The following is a 17,332-nucleotide window of genomic DNA, read 5'->3' as shown; positions in this document are numbered from 1 at the left end:
AGGCTTAACCCACTGAGCCACCCAGGTGCCCCTAACAGAAATATTTTTAGTGATATCAGGAAGTCAGTAGAGGAATTGCAGAAAGATCTTTAGCTCAAGAGTTAACATTAATCAGATTTGTTACTTTGTATCATGCAGATGACATACTAAGCACATAGTAATTACTTGAATTAAATAATAAGAATTTTTCATTATCAACTTCAAAGGATTTTTTTTTTTTTGCAGGGTTCTCTGATTCTTGATTGTCCTCTCTGTTCCTTACTTTGCACATAACCTATTACTTTAAGAGAAGTTTGTTTCCTTTTCACTTTTAATTAGGATATGAAGGGGTAAAAACCAACACTGGGTTAGGATCCATTTCATTCAAGGCTGCACCCTTTGAAATTCTAAAATACTATCATCTCATAGATTCTTTTGCCACATTGTAATAAATTATTATTTTTTTACATTGCAATAAGTTATTAAATTCCCTTCTGTGCTTAGGCATCCTCTGTTCAAGTTGTTGACAGGAGGCTGACAAATAGCTCTGTACTAATTCTTCTGGTCAGATACACGTGTGCTCAAGATCTGCTAGGAGGTTGAAGCAAGGACACTTTGCCCTACTGGGGATTTACAAAAGATTTCGAAAGGAAGAAGGCCTAAACTGAGTGTGAAGAATGATGCAAATTAACGGGGGAAAAAACATATTGGGATGTATAAGTACCTGTCTACTTCTTTCATCCAAATCTCTGCCAAATGTTTTCAGCCTCCTAATTCTCTATAATGATTATTTTTATTCTACTACCTGCTATTAAAAGCAAAACAACAACAACAACAACAATAACAACCACCACAAAAACAAAAAAAGTTGTACCAGAATCCTAGGGAACATGCATTCTAGATACTCAAATAAATCTGCATTTTCTGTGGCAGAATTAAGCTATATTGAAGACCAAATGGGTTGCATCTGTGGAATACTGAAAACCAAATAAGATGTCAAAAATTTGAAAAATCAGTGAAAGTAACCAAACCTACAGTAGATTGCATTTAAGATTTTTAAATTATTTATTCATTTTTAAAGATTTTATTTATTTCTTTGACACAGAGAGAGAGTGAGCACAAAAGCAGGGGGAGCAGCAGGCAGAAGGAGAGGGAGAAGCAGGCTCCCTGCTGAGCAAGGAGCCCGATGCAGTACTTGATCCCAGGACCCTGGGATCATGACTTGAGCCCAAGGCAGATGCTTAACTGACTGAGCCACCCAGGTGCCCCTCATTTAAGAGTTTAAAACATTTGACTCTCAGTAGTGGAGATAATTATTTTTGTCAAGATTTGAATGTAGACTAACATTTAAAATCTACAAATAGGAGGCTTAGTCAACTGGTGACTCTATCCAGTGAACCTTGAATTTTATTTACATATTTAAATTTAGTGTATTCAGACAAGTTGCTTATTATCTACCCAGGAAGCTGCCTTAGAAATGTGATAACCATGTGTCTTGGATTTCCAGGATATTCTCAATGTCAGCTATTTTGTCTTTGGTATCTATAGATAAATTCTAATTTATAGTGACACATGTTCTATATTTTGCCTAACAAAATGTTATTATTTTATTAAAAGGCACAGAACCCCTTTAATTTAAGCTTTCATAAACACATTTTTTCTACATTATAATATTCTACTATAATTTCATTAATTCAAAATGTGAGAGGGGATTCTCTTCAAAGTAGTAAAAAAAATTAAGTTGGTAACTAAAAAGAAAGGCAAAATTATTTTTATTTCATATTAGTTTGAAGCTAAGTGCTATCATACAATTCTATAATTTGATAATATTCCATGGGGAATTTCAATGTTTTAAGATAGAACGAATGATAGAAAGTATTTAGCCCTGTTTCTCATTTCAGGAAACTGACATTCAGGGATTAGGTCTTCCTTTAGGTTTAATTAAACACCATTAATTTAATCCAAGAAGTGGAGAATTAGAACTTGGGTTCTAACTTCCGTTAGTTAATTTATATTATAAAAATAAGATCTTACCAACTGGAAAGTGAATCAATCAGATAACTACATCATTATTAAATAGATAAATTGTAGAATAAAATGTGTGGACACTAACTTGAATAAACTGTTACCAATAGTATACAGAAGTATGTTTCAAATCCAGTGGGTATAATTCAAGAGCCCCAACCCAACGCAAAGACAATTTACATTCTCCAGCACCAACAGATAAAGAGATATTGAAGGATCCCAGGAAGGTGATTCTTATTTCACTTTATTAATTACATTAAACTCTCATTTTTCTGAGAGTTCTGTAAGGAACCTTATTTTTGTCTCAGATTGGAATTGATTTTGCTTTCATCTGCATCATTTAATTTGTTCTAAAAGGCTCAGTGGTGGTGGTATCAGGAGGAAGGATCCTCAGTCAAATCAAAGAAAGCTAAATTAAAACTCAGGAATATCCTGAAGGAGAAGAATTTTTCTTTTTTTCTTCTGTTAACACTACAAACAAAGAGACCGAGATGAACGCCAATGGGTCTGTTACAGGAGAAAGATATATGAAGCAAAACTGTGAAAATATGCCAAGTAAATATTAAGAGACTTTGGGTGAAGGCTGAGGAAAAAATCAAAGTGGCAGGAGCACAGTCATTCTTTGGTTTCCAGTCATTCATGGAGTGATTTATTCTCTCATTCATTTCCTAATTTTAAAAACAAATCATACCCAGGGCTCAGCCTCGACTCTTTCTAAATAAAACCCTCAAGCTCTTAACAAAATGCTTAGAGTGGGATTTAAGACAATTTAAGAGTTTCTCAAAATAGCATCAGATCCCACTGTTGCACTTTGAGAAGACTGGCATTTTCTCTCAGGAAGCAACGTGCTCAGGAACCCGATTCATCAGGTCGATGTAACCCTCCAACATTCTTCTCACAAGGATGAAAACGGAACAAACACAACACCCTGCTACATACAGATGGTTGAGTTAATTAAACTTGGTTTAGGGAACCCATCCCTGTTCTTAAAGCTCTCCTGAGGTAGGGCCAGTTTGGTTTCGAAGCCCTCCCACTTCCGTGTCTGTGAGTCTTTCTCAGCTCAGCCTCAGAGCCCGGCCCCACTGGTGTTCTACGGTGCTACACCTGCACCACACCTTTCCTGGGGTAGCTCGACCGAGAGACTGTTCCATGCCTTCCTCGCTTACAGTTCCCTTTTCTCCAGAGCCTCACTAAGTGTCGAGCGTGTGGAAGTTCTGTGGGTGATTAGGATTTCCCAGAATGCTAACACATGAGAGTCAGTTAAGCTCAGTGGGGCTGGTTTCTTGTCTAAGCACAAAGGATTAGCGCACTAGCGAGTACCAGCTGGAAGATGGTCAGGCTCATAAATGCAGCCAGATAGAAAACGTGCCCTGCCACATACGTCAGTTAAGACTGCATTGACGCGCCTACGTCCCTTTCTTCAGTCTGTACATCTTCCTGTACCCTATTTCTAAACGCTTTACTTCAAAAGTTGGAAGATACAATACAGATCAACGATTGGGTCATAGGAATGTTTCAAAGAGAGTCAAACTAAGATATTAGCAAGGGAAGAGGAACAATTATTTGTTGGAGAATCTTTCTCTGACACTGTGTGTAGCATGTAGTTGTCAAACCAGCAACCGATGGGTCCATGCCTCAGGCTTTCAAGCCGGCACCATGCCTGAGGCCAAAGGAAAAAAAAAAATCAAGGGAAGAGCTTATTATAGCCAATTCAGTGAGAAAGTACAGCTGAAAGGGACATATCAGGCAAGATCTGAAAAGTGCTAGAGAGGCAGAGAGGCAGAGGATAACCAGGATATTATTGCTGATTCCCACAGCTAGCTGCCACAAGGTTAATATGCTGGTTATGGATGTTGCTGGAAGGGGATAAACTGAATTAAAGCCATCTTTCCATTCTAAACTTTGACTTTGATGTATCATCCTCTGCATGTGCTATAACCTGGAATTGCATAATATGAAAATATTTTTAAACCCTTCCAAAAGTTTAATTTCTAAGAATCAAGCACAGCCAGGAAATCCGAACTCTTCTGAATTTCTAGAATCTCTCTTCTATCCTAACTACTATCTCAAACTAAACACTCCACCGTATTGTAACGGCATTGAGTGTGGCAGTCATTCCTGCAACAAACATTGATTCAATGCCTACAGTCTGCCTTGCCAGAATGGGGAAATACTTTCAGAGGAACACACATCTCCAACATTTTATACGTAATTGTTTAAAGGGCCATGAATTGGGATCTGATGAAGTCCATTCTCTAAATGTTGCTAAAGGAACACCTGCCATCACCTGAAAGGAAGAATCTGGCCCAGAGAAGTAAAATCAAGCAGAAATGCCAAGTGGGTCTCCACATGGATGCTGTTATTAAGTCTGCAAGTCTGGCCCTCACTCACTCAAGTTATGGACCTAGAATCAACAAAAGGCAACGTTTTGCTCAGGTCAGAGGATAAGGGAATGTGTGGTGAATTATGAAAGAACACAGGAAGAGACTTGTCAAAAATATAACTCGAGAAGGTGATAGGTCAAATGGTGACCTCTCTTCTCTTAGGAACCAGCTGTTACCTACTTTCTCTGCTGGGCTGAAGAGCGCCGGGTGCAAATCACAGCCACGATCACTACCACCAGCACTGTGATGACGCCAACGGTGATCACAATGATCACAAGCAGGTTGCTGTTCTTCTGAGGAGTGACACTGCCATGTGGGGGGTGCATCTGGCCAATGGGTGGCTCTGGGGAAAGACAGGCAAATGGAGATCAGATTTAGGGAGATGTGACAGCTTGGTGTTTAGCAAGCTGTTAAGGATGTGAAAGTTCCTATTGTTCTGGGCATTCCTGAAGCTGGGAATAAAAGCAGTGAAAAATGAGAGGAAAGATCAGTTATCTACCTAAGATAAATGAAATATATGTCCACACAAAATCTTGCACAGAAACACTCATAGTAGCGTGATTTAGAATAGCCAAAAGTGGAAACAACCCAAATGTCCGTTCACTGAAGAATGGAGAAACAAAATGTGGTAGTTCCATACAAGGGAGTATTACTCAGCTATAATAAGGAACCTACACGTGATACACGCTACAACACGCATGTGCCTTAAAAAAGGTTATTCTATCGGAAAGAAGCCAGACACAAGAGTTCAATATTGTGATTTCCCTTATAGGAAATACCCATAATAGGCAAATCTATAGCGACAGAAAGTAGATTAGTGTTTCCCAGTGGATGGGAGGAGTGAATGGGGAGGGGCTGCACATGGGTATAGGTTTTCTCTTGGGGGTGTTGAAAATATTCTGGAATTAGATAGTGGTGCTTGTGGCACAACCTTGTGGATATACTAAAGACGACTGACTTGGTGCACTTTCAGAGGGTGAATTTATGGTATGTGAGTTCTATCTAAGTTATTTATTTATTTGTTTATTTTTAGAGAAGAATTAACCTACCATAGTAAGTAGAAAGTAGGGAGAGGAGGAAAAAGGCTACTTTGTACTGTGAAAATTCCAGGGTGATGAGAATCAAGGAGTCTGTGCTTTATGAGAAAATACTTTTTATTAGATGATGTGAAAGACAAACTATTTGACACCAATCACGCACAATTTATTTCCATTTTTGTTTTTAAAGAAGCTATCTATAAAACACATTTAATTTTCAACCTGTTAAGAATGTATGAATCTGGGGCACCTGGGTGGCTCAGTGGGTTAAAGCCTCTGCCTTTGGCTCAGGTCATGATCCCAGGTTCCTGGGATCAAGCCCTGAATCAGGCTCTCTGCTCAGCAGGGGAGCCTGCTTCCTCCTCTCTCTCTGTCTGCCTCTCTGCCTACTGTGGTCTCTGTCTGTCAAATAAATAAATAAAATCTTAAAAAAAAAATGTATGAATCCCACTTAAATGCCAATCATTGGGTTTGAAAGAGTGTCATAAAATCCTGATATAAACCTTCTCCTGTGTTGCGATAGTACCTCGGGGTAGACGATATTTCAGTGAAAATAACAGACTAATACGATATTTTTTATAATTTGCTTACGTAAGTGAGAATGGATAATGACTGTTTAAATTGCTTTCTTTAAACCCTCAGTGATCAATTAGAAATACTGTGTTCTATACATCATGTGATTCATTACATGTCACAGTGTTTTAAAAAGTAAATGTTAGCTTATTTTATTTATCACTTAATTTAAAAAGTAGCAGAAAGCAATGAGTTCAGATGTTTTCCTAGACCCGAGTTTGAATGTGCTTCTTTAACAATCTGTATTAGTTTCGGTACCTCCTGAGTGAAATATTTAGGCCGTTGGACCCTCTGTGCCTTTGCCTATAAAATGGAAATAATAATACTTATTTTATACAGCTATTGTCAGAATTAGAGAAAATACATACAAAATAATCAACTTAGCACCTGATGGGGAGTAATATAATTTCATTGTACTATGAAAACATTAAATAAAATGTTGCTTAAATTGATAATCTACCATACCATTTGGGATACTTTTGATGTAAACTTCCAAACTACAAAATTGTTAGAAATAATACTCAATGTGAAAAATAAATTAATTTCTCACAAATGAATAGAAAACCCAGTTCTTGCTTCAAAATCAAAACACTATCTTTTGACAGTTATTTAAGAATCAATGCTTTTTTGAAACAATAGTCACCTAAATTTAAGTTATTGCTGAGTCATTATTATTGGAAAAATATTAAGCCCTTCTGATAGAACTTGAATCTTTGGGGAGAAACTCATCAAAAGTGTTTAAATAGCACTTTCTGTTAAAAGATTCTGCTTCTAGGTGAAAGAAATGATTTCCTTGAAGTAATTTTTACATTTACTACAAAGGAATGAGGCAAGTAATGAAAGGTCAGAACTTTCTGTAGCATAGTTTTACTTACCGTTTAAAAAGTCATTTTACTGTAGTATCTCAATATGCCCTTTCTGTGCTTAATAAATTAATTGGTTGGAATAAATTAACCTTTTATGTGAGAGCTTCCAATGAAGACAGTTGGAGATATCATGGATTTTTATTAGCATGACTTAAATTTAACAGTTCACCATTTCTGACCAACTTAGTTTGAGTCCTACAGAGCAGTACAACTTACGAATATTTTTAAAACCTTGTAAACTAGAATTTTTCAAATTTCTACTCATTTTTTTCCCTTTCCACCCAGAAAGACACCACATTTCAAGTCAGAAAGTAATGACTCTGGACTCTGCTGCACATTAGTGAGATTATATTGGTGCCATTTGCCTCGGAGAGTTAGGGATCATGAGGACTCCCATTATAAATCTTTGACTCCAGGCCTTTATGACTTCCTCATAAAAGTTCCCATCAGTTTAAAACTTGGTATTCAGGGTCTTTCATTAATTTCCCAATCTCAGTTCAAAGCCTGAATAATCAGAATATTTGATATCAAGTGCATAGTTCAGAAAGTCAAGTGGAAAGGACTCTTTTGATATAGTTGACCCTCATTATTTGTAGTAATTTGTTCTATAAAGTTGCTGTAAACACTGAATTAAGGAATACTAAGTCTAGCTTCTGGAGGCAATTCAATGTTAGGTTCCTGGGAGTCTCTGGTTACAACATTTTTATCAGTCAATGCATAACCTTGTTTTATGGGTGTTTCTGCTTAAAGACACTTTATTTAATATAGAATGTACATTCATTAACATTGAACTTACAGTAAACAACATGACAGCTCATGCTTGAGTGACGTTTAATTAACATACACATTTTCTCCACAAGGTACATCACACGGCCTTTCGCACGTAGGAACACTGAGCAGCCCCTCATCACTACATATAAGGGCCACTTAAAACAGTGATCCCCCCACCAGAAAACTCACAAAAATAGGAACAATTGACACTAAATACACTGTAGAAAGGACACCTGTTTATGCTGTGAGAACTGAAACAATAAGGCAGAGGTTCTCCTTGTTCCATTTCGGCTGAGTCTGTGACCACTGAGCTACTTAAATTTTTGGCTGCTCTGCACATGTCCACAGATGACCGTAAAAGCTCTACAGGTACTGATTTTGGTGGCTAAAAATAAATTTTAGCAGTAGGTAAATTCACAAATATGCAATCTGCAAGTAATGGCCATCAACCATGTATGTGGATGCATCAAAGACTGCTCCAAATTAGGAAAAAAATTAGAGCTCAAAAAACTAGATCACTACCGTTAAGAGTTCTGAATGACAGTCTGAGTCCAGAAGAGGCTAGATAACACTTACCACCTTTGGGGCTTCAGAAGAGGAGCTGCATATAATTCAGAGATTTGCAAATATCCACCAGAACACGGAGATTATTTCATGAGATGATGGATATAACACACTGGCCACAGGCCCTGGCCCAGAGTTGGGCCTCAGTAGATACTATGATGTCGTTCAATAAATTCATTCTATGTGATCTTGCCAAATTAAAGAAAAATACGCTGTCTTAATACATCTTTTCTTAGTGTTTTCATAAATAGCTTGGATATCCATTGTTTGAGTAATCAAAGACCTAGATGTGTCTCATTAAAATTGATAAGGAGAGAAGTAAATGTTTAAAAGTCATATGGGCATTCCATCCAGTTTTTATTTTCATGATGTTTGATTACCATAAAAGGTTTCATCCTTTTTCAAATAAATTCAGTAAAAACAAATATATATTTCATAATCCGATGGGCCTAAAGTCTTAGTAGTAATTGGAAAATTGGTTTCGTGAAATAATAATGTCTTTAATTTTTATAGTACTTGGGAGAGAACAGATCCAATGATTGCCTGGGGACTGGGCTTCTTTCCTACAAATGCAGTCTTCACTGATAACAGTTTTATTATTAGAACACTTCGAGCTCAACATACATCTCAATAATTTTACAGGTCTTTGAATTTGAACAGAAATTCCTATGGCATTGAATATTTCAAAGCATCTCCTGCTGAAATAAGGTGCTATATAGTCAATCAGCTGGAAGAAATTTCACAGATAATCTAGCCCCATGTTCCCTAAAATGAAATATTAATCAGCATTATGGGGTGGGGAGGAAGTTCCTTGGTCAATTTAGTTGGAAAACATATTTCTTTTCTAAAAGCTCAGAATTTTGAACATGCTAATGTGAACTGTGGATTGCCAGGAGAGACAGGGCAGGGATGGTAAAGAATATATCCAATTATTCTAGAAAAATATGTTGAAGACCCAGTTAGGTGCTGGGGACATGATGCTATGATCAAAACACTGGTGGACCTTAAGGGCACTATGCTAATGAGATAAATCAGACAGAGAAAGATAAATACTCTATGACATCACTTGTATTTGGAATCTGAAAAAACTGAACTCATAGAAACAGAGTAAAATGGTGGCTAATAAGACGGGTTTGGGGGAAATGAGGAGGTATTGATCAAAGGGTATAAATTTCCAGTTACCAGAAGAATAAATTCTGGGGTTACAATGTACGTCATGGTGATTACAGTTAATAATACTGTGCTGTATACTTGTAAGTTGCTCAGAGTGTAGATACTAAATTTTTTTACTACAACAAATAAACGGTAATTATGTGATGGGATGGGGTTGTCAGCTAAAGCTATGGTGGTGATTGTTTCTACATATAAAAGTCTATCAAATTTACACACTGTACATCTTAAACTTATGCAAAGTTATTTATCTACTATACCTCAGTAAAGCTGAGGGGCTTAGGGGGACAGAATTCATTCAAGTATTCAAGAAGGCAGAAAGGAAATTCTAAGAGGCACACATAGTTGTGATGTAGCCATAAGTCTGCCTAACTGGTTAGACCAGAGAAGGAAAAAAAAAATCAATATATATTAAGTGGCCTACCTCTTCCATTCTTGAAACATGTACCTTGTCTGGATCATGTGACCTGAGTAGAATGTCAGGTTACTTCTCACCTGGGATCAACCCATAACTGTTAGAAGGGAGCTGTGAAAGCTCCATTTCTGAGCTGTTCTTCTGGAAGAACAGAGAGGGAGGAATAGCCAGGCTATGGAACCATTAGGAAGTATTTATAGGGCCATGCTTATATTATTTCCAAATACTTTACACATCATTATCTTCTTGTATATTGTGTGGTTTGAGAATAGTTTTCAAAGTAGAACACTGTGGGATGGTGGCAGAGTAGGAGGATCCTAGGTTTGTTTCGTCTGAGGAATACAACTAGTAAACATCAAATCAGAACATTGTGATTACTCCCACCCCCCACCCCATGCCTCTCAAAAAGAGGCATGACTGTTGACCTCATGGAGTTTACAACCTCCTGGAAAAGATTAAACAAATCATGAAGTAAATACATAGAAAATTACAACTATAATTTTTAAAAAACAGTAGAGTCCAAAAGAAAGATGTAATATGAAACCATAATAGTCCTTGGAGGAGGAGGGAGGTCATAATGAAAGACCTCATTATAAAAGTAACATTTAGGCAGAATCATGGAGTACCCTAGGAGTTAGCGCCTGTTTCTTTACAGGGGAACTGAGAGCAGATCACGTGTCTGGAACACTGGGAGCCAAAGGGAACTGGCACAAAATGAGGCTGGAAAGAGAAACAAGGGAGAGACCAGGCAAGAAGACGTTAACGTTCTCCAGGAGAGAGACAGTGATACAGCTTCAACTGAGTTGCTGGCCAGGCAGTCAAGCAAAGTAGATGGACACTCAACACAGTCTGAAAGTAGACGAACAAAGCAGACTGCAGGTGGCAGAGTTAAAAAAGGAAGCGTCAGGTTCAGACTTGAACCATAGTCCTGTGTCTGAGGTGAGGAAGAGGGAGAAAGACCAGTGGGAGAAGAACAAGAGCTCAGTCTTGACTATGTTGGGGTCGAGATCTTATGCTAAATTATAAGGAGACAGCTAGAAGGTCTGTGTTAGGAATGTAAATTTGGGAGCTGGCACATAGAGGGGAGTAGATGAGGTCACCGAATCAAGTGTAGAGTCAGCAGACATGCTTTTTCAAGACTGATACCTCTAGTGTTCAGGTAGAAGAGGGGGGATTGGCAAAAGAGATATGAGTGGCCCAGCCAGGTTCCTAATCCTCATTTGACAAAAGGACATTTTTTTTTTCCCTCAGAGCTTCTCATGGGACCTGTTTACCTTGAAACAACCTTTGGGGGATGACGATCTAGATCAGTGGTTTTTAACTGGGGAGATTTTGCTCCCCAAGGGGAAGTTTGGCAAAGTTTAGAGACATTTTTGGTTCTTACAACATGGTAGAGGGGAAATACTCCTGGCATCTAGTGTGTAAAGGCCAGGAATCCTACGTTGCCTAGGATGGGCCCCACAACAAATACTTGTCCAGTCTCAAACGGCAATAGTTCTGAGGTTGAGAAACCCTGATTTAGCTTAACACCTTCTATGTTCAGATGAAAAATTGAGATCCCAAAACTTTAAGTGATTTGATTCCTACAGTCTTAATTCCTGGCAAAGTCATTCTATAAGGGGCGAGGGGTGGGAGGTGGGGGAAGCCAGGTGGTGGGTATTATGGAGAGCACGCATTGCATGGAGCACTAGGTGTGGTGCAAAAACAATGAATTTTGTTACACTGAAAAGAAATTAAAAAAAAAAAATTAAAAAAAAAAAGTCATTCTAGAACCTGGGGCGTGGGATTAGTCTGGGATCCTTAAAATCATTTGCCATAGATAACGGTTGTTTGGTAGGTAGGCAGAGCCAAGTGTAGACTAGAGCTTGAGAACCTGGAAGACTCCAATGACTTTCTATCAGGGAAACAACATAAAGTTTTATTTCTGGACCTTTCTCTTAACATTAAGTTGTCTGCTCAATATCTTATAATAGCTTGTCAATCTTAGAATGATCAATCCATGCAAATATGGAAGAGCTTTAGTGCAGACTTTATTTAGATTAGTTAAAATGCTATTGAGTTCTGAAAATAGTAAAACAAAATTTTTCAAAAGTAGGGAGAAAATAATTATTTTTTCTCCTAAGCACACAGAGTAAGTCATGTTTTAAGAGCACCTAATATGACTCTGAATATTTAAAAATTAATTAATAATATCGACTTTTTAACAATATTTTACCAAAGCGTTAATGCCTATCAAACATAATTTGGCATCTAAAGGTTGAGATCAATATAGCAACATATTTGGAGGAATCCTAGACCTCTTAGCTAAAATTACTAATTTAACAAATTACAGACAGAGCCACTGACGAAAAGAAATTGGTGATTTATCTTCCCCAATGAGAAAAGCAGGATTGAAGTAATTGTCACTGTTTTTCTTATTCATACAAATATAAACTACAAAATCACATTTTTAGAAGTTGAAGATTTTCCTGCTTTAAGAATGTGGACCATAAACTTGAATGCACCATAAAAGTAAAATACGAGCATATCAGTACATATTAGCTTTGATTCTACCTGCCATCAAGTAATTTAGGATGCCTCTTCAGTTCCCTCAATTTAATTAAGGGCTTCCAACTACAAGAGTAAACATGAACTATAGCTTTGTTTTTCTTTATTTGAATTCCAAGAGTGCATTTTTAAAAGAGTGGCATTCTGTAAGAGAGCGTAAGTGATTAGTGAGGTCTAAATTTATTTGCAACTAGCTTGAGTATCCTGACAATAAGCCATTATTCTATTGTAATTCTTTGAAGGATAAATTCCAGGAAGTGTAGGGAGAGACAGGAAAACTTAATACTAATGTCACTCTAAGAGGAGCTGTATGAAATTTTTCCTGGTTTTGAGGATCAAAAACTCAGATTTTAAAATATTTTTGTTGATGCAGACTCGGTTGGGTGGGGTCAGGGTTTTATCAGTCAAGGTTTCATTTGCACGTTAATTTGGAAATTATATCCCCTTCTTAAGGCTTAAGACGTTAGCAGAACTTTAATTAGGAAGGTAGGGTTTCTAAGATGCCTTAGCTAATTGGCTTGCAATAACGTGAGCTAAAGTTAAATTACATATTTACCGTCATTTATGGGTTAGCCAAATAGAATGGGAAACAGATGAAGTTTGCCCTCCACGGCCCATGTCTCTTAGAGGTTATCAATTCACCTTAATCAGTCAAGTAGCTTGTAACAATTCGTTATTCCAGTAAGGGTTCTAGAAATGATTCAGGTGCTTTGTTCATCCCATTCATTTAACAGGAAACACCTAAAACCTCGTTAAGCGCGAAGGGGTGATGACAATAATCTATCCAAACTAGTTCAAAGTCACTGGCTGTCATTCCTTTATTTTATCTCCATGACTTTCTCTGGTGAGATAACATATATCAGACTCAATTTAACTGCAATTATCTTTCTCACGAGGAAGCTTCAATGGCAAAAAAAAAAAAAAAAAAATGCAATGACATACTTTTCCCTTAATTACTGTCACTGCCATTCTCTTCATTTAAGGTCTGACTCCTGTGTAAAGTTCTTGTTGACTTACCTGTTTGTGTACATCGTGGTGCGGGGTTTCTTTTCAGAAACCTCACTTTAGTTTGAACACGAAGTTCAAATAGTTAATATCACACTTTGAAACTTGATCCAAGATGATGACTGCTAGATTTAGTAATTAAGGATATAGGAGGCTCAATTAAGTTTCAAGTATTTCTAGTTGCCTGTATGTATGTACCTTGAGATGCATATGTACACTGAGATGGGAACTCTTTGCAACATTTTCCTTTATCTCATATTTAGCGGCAATTAGAAATGACTGAAATTTTAGTGGGCCTTCTGTATTTTGAGTTGCTAAATTTGGCAGTTTTATCCAAAATGAAAGCTCTTTAGGACGTGCAATTTAAGAGAACACACGGCTTTCTGTCTGAGGCTTATACCGGCTGCACCTTTGACGCACATGACCATGTCTTAGCAGAGAGTAGAAACGGTGAAGGGACAACCGTTTCTCCTCAGTTAACCATTCTGACTCTCTCTTAATTTCCTGGCACTCTGTCTCTTCAAAAAACACCATCTTATGCCAATATAGATAGTTATGCTCTTAGCTATGGATGAATTCCAGTTTGAAACTCTCTATAGAACAGCATCTGAAAATCAGCTCTGCAGGATAAAATGGAAGAAGATGATGTTAATTCCTGGCATGGACTCTAAACCTAGAATGTCCCTATTTCAGGGCAAAAACCACTACAATGTTGTTTTCCCACCCAATTTCAATAAGGACCTTCTTTACCCTCCCTCGCATCCCTGGGATTTGTTTCACCTTCTTTCATCTTCCCAGAGTGTACTTCTCTGCCTTGTCCTCCTGGGTAATTCTCCTTCTTCGTTTGTCTCTCCTGTGGGGGTCTAGCTTTCAATATATGGGCTTAGCTCATAGTGAGCTCCCTGCATGCAGTGAGGACTTAGTAGCCATTCTTAACTGACTGCTTGAATGCATGAAGTGTGTTTGGCATATTGTTGAGACTTAAAATTTGAGGCAAAAGAATGAGATGATAAAACCTGCATGCTTTTGGGAAGGGAGCCACCATTATCTAAACCTATTTAAGGAGCACGTCCTTGGTCTGTTTTCAGTCCCAACATATCGCTCCTCTCATCTTCTTGCTGTGAGCTCCCCAAAGTGTCCCTTGTGTGTATGAGAGTCTGGAAACTACCAGAGCCAGGTACTAGCTATACCAGGTGTCTAAACCAGAAATACCTATAGGAGACAATAGTGTTGCTTAATGAGGGAAAAGGATCTGTGTGCAAGACAATAGTGGTGAGGATTGTAGTAATCTGGAAGGAGCATTCTGGATATAACCTCAGATGGGTCTGATTGGAATATATTGAAGAAGCTTAAATGTAAGAAATTATACTTGTGTGGTCAAATAAATGCATTATTACCAGAAGAGGGTGTGTGTAGCAATTACAAAAGAAGAGGTAACAGGTAAAAATATGTTCCTGAGTCCACCACCGGCCAGAGGAGGGGACACTGAGTCTTTATCTGGAGCATCTGGTCTACTCCACAGACACATATGTCCTCTTTGGGAAAATAGATGTATTAGGTTATCATAGACTAGAATAGGAAATAATTATGTAACTCACCCCCTTATTCTAGTTTCTCACCCAGCAAGCAATTTTTAGATTGCAGTTTTGGCTTCCCATATGGATTTTTTAATAGGAGACCACCCAAATGAATATTTGTCTATTCAGTAATCAAATTTCTCATGAAATCCTGCTAAAATGGTTATATACGTCTATTGTGTTATTTTCATAAAATAAAACACTATACAGCAGTAAAGATAAATGAAGGAGAGGTATTTGTAAACATATGGATAAATCTTAAAAACAAAATTAAAGAGGAATACAAGTTGCAACAAATACATATAGTATGATGCCATTTCTATAAGGTGATAAACATGTATAAAATAGAACATTTAGGAGAATGGTTACCTCAATGAGGAATGGAGGACATGGTGGCAAGCATGTGATAAGTCAGACATATATCAGAGATCTCAATTGTAAGTTGACTATTTAATATCTTAACCTCGTTGATGGGTACACAGTGTTCATATTTGTATTTTTAATATATGGCATATATTTATAGTAAACCAAACCAAACAACAGCAACTGGAACAATTTTATAAAAACCTATAAAAGGAATTTAGCATTTATACATCAGTCCCTTGGGAGTTTGGCTAGTATTATTCCATTCTCCCACGGTTTCCATTTCAGCAAAACTGAGGACAAGGTCCTAGAAGACAGCTCCAACACCAATATGCTTCTTCTGTGCAGTTAAGATATTACCTCTGTCTGCTCAAACCCAAAGCATGTGAATGATCCATTAGAGCGAGCAGAAAAAAATTTTTTTCTAAGATTTTATTTATTTATTTGACAGACAGAGATCACAAGTAGGCAGAGAGGGAGGCAGAGAGAGGAGGAAGCAGGCTCCCTGCTGAGCATTGAGCCCAATGTGGAGCTCGATCCCAGGACCCTGGGATCATGACCTGAGCCGAAGGCAGAGGCTTTAACCCACTGAGCCACCCAGGCACTCAGAAATGTTTAATCTTGACAGTGTAAAGAAAAATTAGCAATAAGGTGCCAGAGGATTCTGGAGAGTAAACTCTCTAGGCAAAAGGTTCCAGCGACTTCATTTTAGGAAGCTGATGGGTTTATTTCAAACTACCTTAGACATCACCTTTCTCTAATAATATTAAATTTTTGGAAACATTTTAAATACATATAACACTTTAAAATCTAAATATTATATTGTTAACAACACCTCATCACTTACAAAAGTGATTTTTCTAAGCTTTTCTACCTGATTCTGTTTCGTACACTTGTTGACTCTCATTGGCACTGTCTGCTGGCAGAATATGTTACAGGTTTGCTAATAATTTCATATTTCTATTATCCCCACTAAAACCCTAGGTCCAGGGCTCTGAACACTTTCAGTAGTTCAAAAAAAAATTGCCTCAGACACTCTAGAATTAACCATTTAATTAATATAAGTAATCCAATAGAACCTAATTGATAGACTTACCATTGAGAGTGCTTCTATCAATCAAATTAGTATCAACTGGCCAATAACCTCCATCTCCATGACGACCTGTTTGTTGGGAAAACACAAGAATGTTAGGGATACAGAGATTGAAAGCACTGTGAGAGAAAACAGACAGAAATAATAAATATTTTAAAACACACAAACAATTGAACAAGTTGTTTTGGCCACCACAGAGAAAGGCTCAGAATATTAATTCCAGTACACTTTGTGAGAAAATGTTATTTTCTGTGTGTGACAAAAATCTCATGAATAGACTCTTTTAAACAAGCTAAATTCAATTCCTCTCTGAAATGTCGTCTGCCCTCTTTTTTTGTTTTTTCCCAACCTTCTTGCAAAAAGTGTCCCCAGTTTTCCTGATCATCTCAGAACAGAAAGGGTGCTGGTCATGGCCCCTAGAGAGGTAGAGCCCCCCAAAGTCATCTGATATGACTTTGTGGCAAATTAGCATTATTACTTTACAGCACATTTTGTCTTATAAATGGGTTTTGAGCAGTCCTTGTGGTATGTGCCAAACAGGTGTCTGGGAATGAGGTATTAGATAAGGAGTAAAGAATGGGGTTATGGCACCACACAAATACCTGTTCTGAATATTTCTTACAAACACAGCAGGGAAGGAAGAAGGCTTCTTTAGTATCACATTACTGGAAAAACTGCTTTCCAGTAGGCGTGCAACCGTTGTAAAAGCAGTCTTTAAGAGCACTGAGCCAGGAAATAACCAGAATTGTACCATGATCCAAATTTAATTAATGGTGATTCACCACAGGTAATACCTTTTTCTACTGGCACATTTGTAGACCTATAATTATTTTGTTAGATTCTGAATTCTAGAATATCTGTTAGGCTGACAATTATAGGAACACATTTGGGAGTTGAATTTATATGCAAACACATACAAGAATACAGCTAATATTCCATTTATTCACTTTGGAGAGTTCCCTC

The 17,332-nt window shown here is 37.5% G+C and overlaps 1 protein-coding gene across 1 annotated transcript in view; it reads right to left on the bottom strand.

Moving 5' to 3' along the window:
* LOC111142604 (DCC netrin 1 receptor) overlaps positions 1–17,332 on the bottom strand; it is a 739,964-nt gene that overhangs the window by 60,561 nt on the left and 662,071 nt on the right. The window contains exons 21-22 of the mRNA XM_022495904.1: positions 16,373–16,438; positions 4,569–4,731 (exon numbers count right to left, since the gene is read on the bottom strand). Of these exons, the coding sequence (XP_022351612.1) occupies positions 4,569–4,731; positions 16,373–16,438 (229 nt within the window). The remainder of the gene's footprint in view (positions 1–4,568; positions 4,732–16,372; positions 16,439–17,332) is intronic.

Source organism: Enhydra lutris, unplaced genomic scaffold, assembly GCF_002288905.1.
Source record: "Enhydra lutris kenyoni isolate GAN:26980312 unplaced genomic scaffold, ASM228890v2 scaffoldscaffold8, whole genome shotgun sequence".
NCBI lineage: Eukaryota > Metazoa > Chordata > Mammalia > Carnivora > Mustelidae > Enhydra > Enhydra lutris.
This window is presented reverse-complemented; position numbering and strand designations above follow the sequence as displayed.